Source organism: Colobus angolensis, unplaced genomic scaffold (genome assembly GCF_000951035.1).
Source record: "Colobus angolensis palliatus isolate OR3802 unplaced genomic scaffold, Cang.pa_1.0 Scaffold322, whole genome shotgun sequence".
NCBI classification, from domain to species: Eukaryota; Metazoa; Chordata; class Mammalia; order Primates; family Cercopithecidae; genus Colobus; species Colobus angolensis.
Genome location: NW_012116511.1, coordinates 3,262,414 through 3,268,620, shown reverse-complemented (window position 1 = coordinate 3,268,620; position 6,207 = coordinate 3,262,414). Strand labels below are relative to the sequence as shown.

Genomic DNA, 6,207 nt, shown 5'->3' with positions numbered 1-6,207 from the left:
ATGACTGAGCTAATATTGATTACATATGAAAAACATCTACTCTTCCGGTTGAGTAGAGTATATATGAGAGACATCTACTCTTTGTTTGCATAAAAAGAAAAAAATGTCCATACAGGTAAATCTACATACCTCTGTCTGGACCATATTAATACGTCGAGATCTTAAGGCTTTGACACAATTGTAGATATCAACAACACCCTCTCTTTCAGCCATGTCCAGCATGATGTCAATCACAATGTAGCAGCCAGTTCGTCCAGCACCAGCACTGAAAAAAATTAACAAATTGCAAGATGCATGTTAGTCTTCATAACCTTAAAGAAGGACCTTTTCCACTGTCAGATAGGTAGAATCAAATTGATTTAACAAAGTGCAACGCACAGCACTTATCCATGCTGTGTAAAAGCTTGTGAATGTACAAATAACTTCATGCAGAGTATCTGCTTTGGTATAAACTAAAGATTGGAACAAGAGTTTGAAATTATTTTCAAATTGAAAATAACATTATTTAAATTCCATACTTCTCTCACAATTTTCATTTTATGTAAATTTAATACACATAATTTCAAGTTCATAGAATTGATCAAGTGGCAGATTCATGCTTCAGAATTTAACTCCAGATTGAATATTTTTAGATTCATCTAGCTGTGTGTCCTCTGGCAACAATGTGAGAATGTTGGCTCACTCACTCTGTTCGCCTCTTGTAAATACCAAGGCAAAAGAAAATTAATTCCCAAACCTTTAAATGGGAAATCTGAGGAGCCATGATTCACAGGAAATGCAAATGGTGGGGGTGGCAAGAGAATGACGGTTATATAAAGAGAGGAGAGTAACAGTGTAAAGACTATTTGAATCATGATCTGAAGAGAAAGGAAAATGAATTATTAAGTGTAGAATATGATTCCCAGCAAGTCACAAGGCTAGCCACTATCTTACTATACTTAATTCTAAAGTATTTTTTAAATTATATTTTATTCTTTAATTGGCAAATAATAATGTACATATTCTTAGGTACATAGTGATATTTCAATACATATAATATATAGTGATCAGAAAAGGGTGATGGGCATATGAATCCTCTCAAACATGTATCATTTGTGTTGTGAACATTCAGTATCCTCCTTCCAGCTCTCTCCAACTAAACATTATCATTTACCGGACTTATCCTCCAGTGGTATAGAACACTAAAATGTATTCCTCTATCTCACTGTATTTTGTATCCTTTAATCATAATATAGTGTGATTATTTTGCCCCTGTGGAATGTTTCTCCAATTTTATATATAGAAGTCAATGGAGAAAACAAAATAAAGATTTTTTGGGGGGAGTGGGGAATTCACTTTGTAGTCCAGAGATACTTCAGTGTAAGTGGAAAATGACACTTCTGTTTCAAGAGAGTATCTGAGACTCTTGGAGCACTTCTGAAGCAAGCAATTCATAAGAAAGTAAACCTCTCTGATAAATCAAGAAATCCTTAAATTGAAAACCCATTTATCTCATTTTCTAAGTGCTTAGATAGGCTAGTAACATTATTTCATTGTTATCCAGATTCGGTCACTTCTCTTAAACTCACTGTTCTTTTAGAAATTTAAGCAAAACATATTGTGGATATCTCTATTTATTTTTGTCCCCTACCATCTTCTCAATCACTGTTCCCAGAGTTGGAGACAGGAATGTAATTTAAGAGTACATCAGATTTCATGAGGAGGATTGAAAGGAAGAATATTTTTTTGTTTTCAGGGTACATAGTATCTGATCCTATGGGATGTCTTACCTTTGTTTCATTCTTGCTTTTTTTCCCCTCTTTTACACATGGTTATTTAAACCCTGACTAGGTTGGATTTTCAGATAGCAAAAAATAATTAGGTACAACCTATTATGTAGCTTGGAGGGAAGAGCATTTGAGAATGGTATGCAGCATCATTTAGGCAACGCTTTTCAGATTCAGTACTTATTTTTCTGGTCACACCTCAAAATGAGGCCATGTAATTTGCTTTTAGTATCTATAAATGCTTGTTTTAAGAGAAGTTTCTAATCAGAAGAAAGTCTGGATATAATGTTCGTGTTTTTTGGCACATATTTGCTGAATCTCACTGATGCAGTTTTCAAGGTCCTCTAATGTGAAGTCTTTAGATTTTTTTTTTTTTTAAATAGCTGTTTTGCAGCACAAATCCTTGCAATTTAGGCCATTTAGTAACTCTGTATGTCTGAAATTTAGTTTTAAAAGCTGGAATTCTATTGGGAATTTTCTAGATTGGCAAGAAATGTCTATTTCAACCTAGCATTCTATACAATATGGGATTTGCAAAAGTGATAAAAACAAAAAACACAGATGTTGCCACTAAAAGGCAGAGTTTCTATACTTTAAATTGTGGATAACACTACACACATTAGGATGAATGTATGTATTTCTTAAATTCCTGTTTTATAGACTACTTACAGACAACTTTTATTTTATTGCTGTTTTACTTTATCTGTAATACAAGCAAGCTGGAGCTTTGTAAGCACACATTAGCTTTTGTGCTCAAAAGCCTTGTCTTGACACTCTAAAAAAAGCTGATTGCATAAAGTCAACACCATTTGAACCACCACTCACCTGCAATGTACAACGATGGGGCCCGCACTGGGAGGGTTGGATAACTTGACTCGCCGGATGAAGGAAAGCAGCCCTGTAGCGTGGTAGGGCACTCCATGGTCAGGCCAGCCCGTGAAATGGAACTGTTTAACTTCACGGATTTCACTGTAGCCCCTCTGTGCAAAGATGGAAATAAATGTTTTCAAAAGCCATTTTAATGGCCAAAATAAAGCCATTAAACACAATTATGGGTACAGACCCAACTGACAATGATAACAATAAAACTTTACCAAAGACTATGCCTTTTCTTAAAATTAAAAAAAAAAAAAAAAAAAGAAGGCCTAACGTGGACTAGGAGCTTACCTTTATTGTCAGACAACTGCCAAAGAAAGAAAATTAGAAGTCTTGCTCAGTTCTAAAAGTCTGGGTAAATTTTATTTACTTTGACAGCTTGTTTCTGCTGGAAATGACAACACATTAAATTATTAGGGGAAAAGAAGGAAATGGGAAAGCTAAAATGCAGCCCTATTGACCCAACGCATTGAGTTCTCAAGTGGTGTATAAAAGCAACTTTCCAGCTTCTCACCTCACAAAGAGATTTTAATGCCCTGCTTATCCATGTTGAAAATGGTTTTGAAGCATAGCATGTAGGGATTTTCCAGGACAGTGCTGCTCTAGACTGGCTTGTGAAAATATACAGGCAGCTAAACTGTATATATATATATATATATACAGTATATATAACTGTATATATACTTTGGGCAAACTATTTTTCTTAGCTCTGTGAAATAATTCAGCACAGTATTATAGTAACATAAATACAAAACGAAAGAAGTGAAGCATCTGCTGTTGTGCTGCTCTCCCAATGGGTTGATTTAAGAGAACCCTACATAAATGCACACTTCAAAGTTTTCTCCTTCCTTTGTGTTAGAAGAAGGCTGCAGATTGAGGTAGGACAGCTTGGAAGGTATAGATTAAATACCGCAGAATTTATTTTTAAGAACTCACATTTGTAGCAAAAGGAAACAAAATCCCACTATAATCTATATAATTTAAATTCTACTGTGAACTGTCTGTAAACTCTCAGTCTCACTTGTTCAATCAGAAAAGGTAGACACATTACATGGAATAAACAAAATTGAGGAAAAGTTTATCTTTAGATTCAATCTTATACAGACCAGTATCACCAAAACCTTGGAAGTCAGTGATCATTTCTTAAAGGTTTTCTTAATTCCAATTCCTAGCACAATGCCCTACACAAAGCAGGGATGAACAAATAATTGTAACAATCACAATGATAAGCATCACCATGGAATCACCCCAATGGAAAATCACCTTTTGCTACTTTTCAACTCTAGTAAGGAAGGTCAAAAACTGTTTCAAGGCCTGATTTTAGGTATTACTTTACTCCTTCTATATTAATTCTTTTATTAGAGTTGCTGGATGGGCCTTGCTCCCTTTATCTTTCTATTACATTTATAGGATTTTCTCTTTTTAGTACATTTTCATATGTCAGCGCCTATTTCCCTAATGTTTTTTTTTAAATTTTTCTGAGTGATTTTCAAATATATGGTTAAAAAAAAAAACAAACACCCCCCCTCTCTTTTCTTGTTCTAAATAATAAGAAAAAAAAAAATCCAACTATTTTCCAAATAGGATTGCATCATATCCATACAGTATTATTAATATCAAGTACTCTCATATTCTGGAACATGGTGCATGTCTCCACTCATTCACATATTATGTGTACCCATAAGTACACGTTTGTGTTTTTATTCAACCAGGAACTGTATCATTCTTATTAAATACATTCTGAGATAGTTTGGCACTTTTTATTTTTAAAGATTATTTAGTAATATCTTCTTATTTCTGCTTATCGCTAATATAAAGATAAGCTATAACTTATGAATATTTATGCAGATTTAATCATTTAAATAAACGTTTATACATCCTATTTAAAAATACTATCTGTAGTTTTCTTGGTATACATCCTTTCATCTTAAAATAATTTGTCTTTTCTAGTAGTTACACAGTTTATTCCTTTTGCTGCCTTATTTTGTTTGCTAAAACTTCCAAAAATGTTTATTATTAGTGACACTAATTATCCACATGCTAAAACTTCCAAAAATGTTTAATATTAAATACTGATTATCCACATAACATTCCTGATTGTAGAAGCAGTAATATAATCTTTATACTAGTTTTTTATGATAAACGAATAGTCTTTAGTTCTTCATTCCTTAACATGGCTGCTACTAGGTATTGTTGAATCACCTTTATCATGGTTTAGGATGTCTCTTAACTTCCCTAATTTATTTTGAAAATAAAATTAAATGCACTTATCTATTAATAAAGTCATACAGTTTTGGTCCTTTAATGTACTGACATAATGAAATATCCTGTTAGATTTCCCACTACAGTTGAAATCTTCTTGCATTCTTAGGGAAAAAACAATAGCTCATGTAGTGATATTTTCTTAATTCACTCCTAGATCCAAATTTTCAATATTTTATTTTGAATGTCTTCATGTTCTTGAATGAAACTGGTCTGCAATGTGTGTGTGCATGGGGAAGAGAGAGAAGAGATTGTGAAAGAGGGAATGAGTGCTCCAGAGATGCTATCGTTATCTGATTCTGTTATCACCATTATGCTAATCTTTTTTTTTTTTTTTTTTTTTGAGACAGTGTCTCCCTCTGTTGTCCAGGCTGGAGAGCAGTGGCTCCATCTTGGCTCACTGCAACCTCTGCCTTCCGGGCTCGAATGATTCTCTTGCCTAGGATTCCAAGTACATTATGCTAACTTTTAAAACATAGACATTAGCTATTCCTTAAAGGATAAAGGAACTTTAACTCTAAAACCACAACGCAATTTTAATGATAAAGTTTAACAATCATTCTATTTTCTTCTACCATCTATTCGTGCTTCTAACTCTTTGTGATCTAATTTTTGAGAATTAGCATTTGCTAGAAAATCAGTGTCCTAGACTAAAAGTTATATTTTTAGGTTTATACATAATATTTTCTATAGCTTTTCTAATAGCAAGTATAACGGCAAGTATAAACCCTCTGTGTTTCCTAATATTGTGTATTTTGTTTTCATTGTACCTCATTTAGAATTGATAGTGGTTTAGTTATTTTATTGACGTTTTCAATAAACAAGGTTTTTATTTCTTTTTTCTCATTTGTTTCTTTTTTATATTTAATTTTTCCTTTGTTCTATTCTAGTTTTCCTGATTTTCCAATGTTACAATTTTTCACATGATTTCAGAGCACATTTCAAAACAGAAACCACTTATGGGTGTAAATTTTTCTTACAGAATAATGAGGTAAATTTTGATATAAAACTGTTGATCTATACAATATAATTTTAGTTTTGAGGAAATCATTCAAGGATTATTCAGAAGAGGATTTGGTGACTTCTGATAGGCTAATTTCTGGGGTCATTGGTCAGTGGTTTGTTATTGCTTTCTCTTGGAATTTGGAAATATCTCAACTTTTTGTTACGTATTCAGATTTTCCTTATTACTAAGTCCATCACTGATTTTTATAAGACTTGTATGAACTTAAGAGACTGCATATTCTACATTTTCTTTTAATAATATGATCTAGTTATTCATTAAATCAAGCTTAATGGATCT

At 32.8% G+C, this 6,207-nt stretch overlaps 1 protein-coding gene across 1 annotated transcript in view; it reads right to left on the bottom strand.

Moving 5' to 3' along the window:
* Positions 1–6,207, bottom strand: part of PTPRK (protein tyrosine phosphatase, receptor type, K) — a 587,115-nt gene that overhangs the window by 13,994 nt on the left and 566,914 nt on the right. Inside the window, exons 25-26 of the mRNA XM_011951661.1 lie at positions 2,592–2,746; positions 79–265 (exon numbers count right to left, since the gene is read on the bottom strand). Coding sequence (XP_011807051.1) covers positions 79–265; positions 2,592–2,746 — 342 coding nt within the window. The remainder of the gene's footprint in view (positions 1–78; positions 266–2,591; positions 2,747–6,207) is intronic.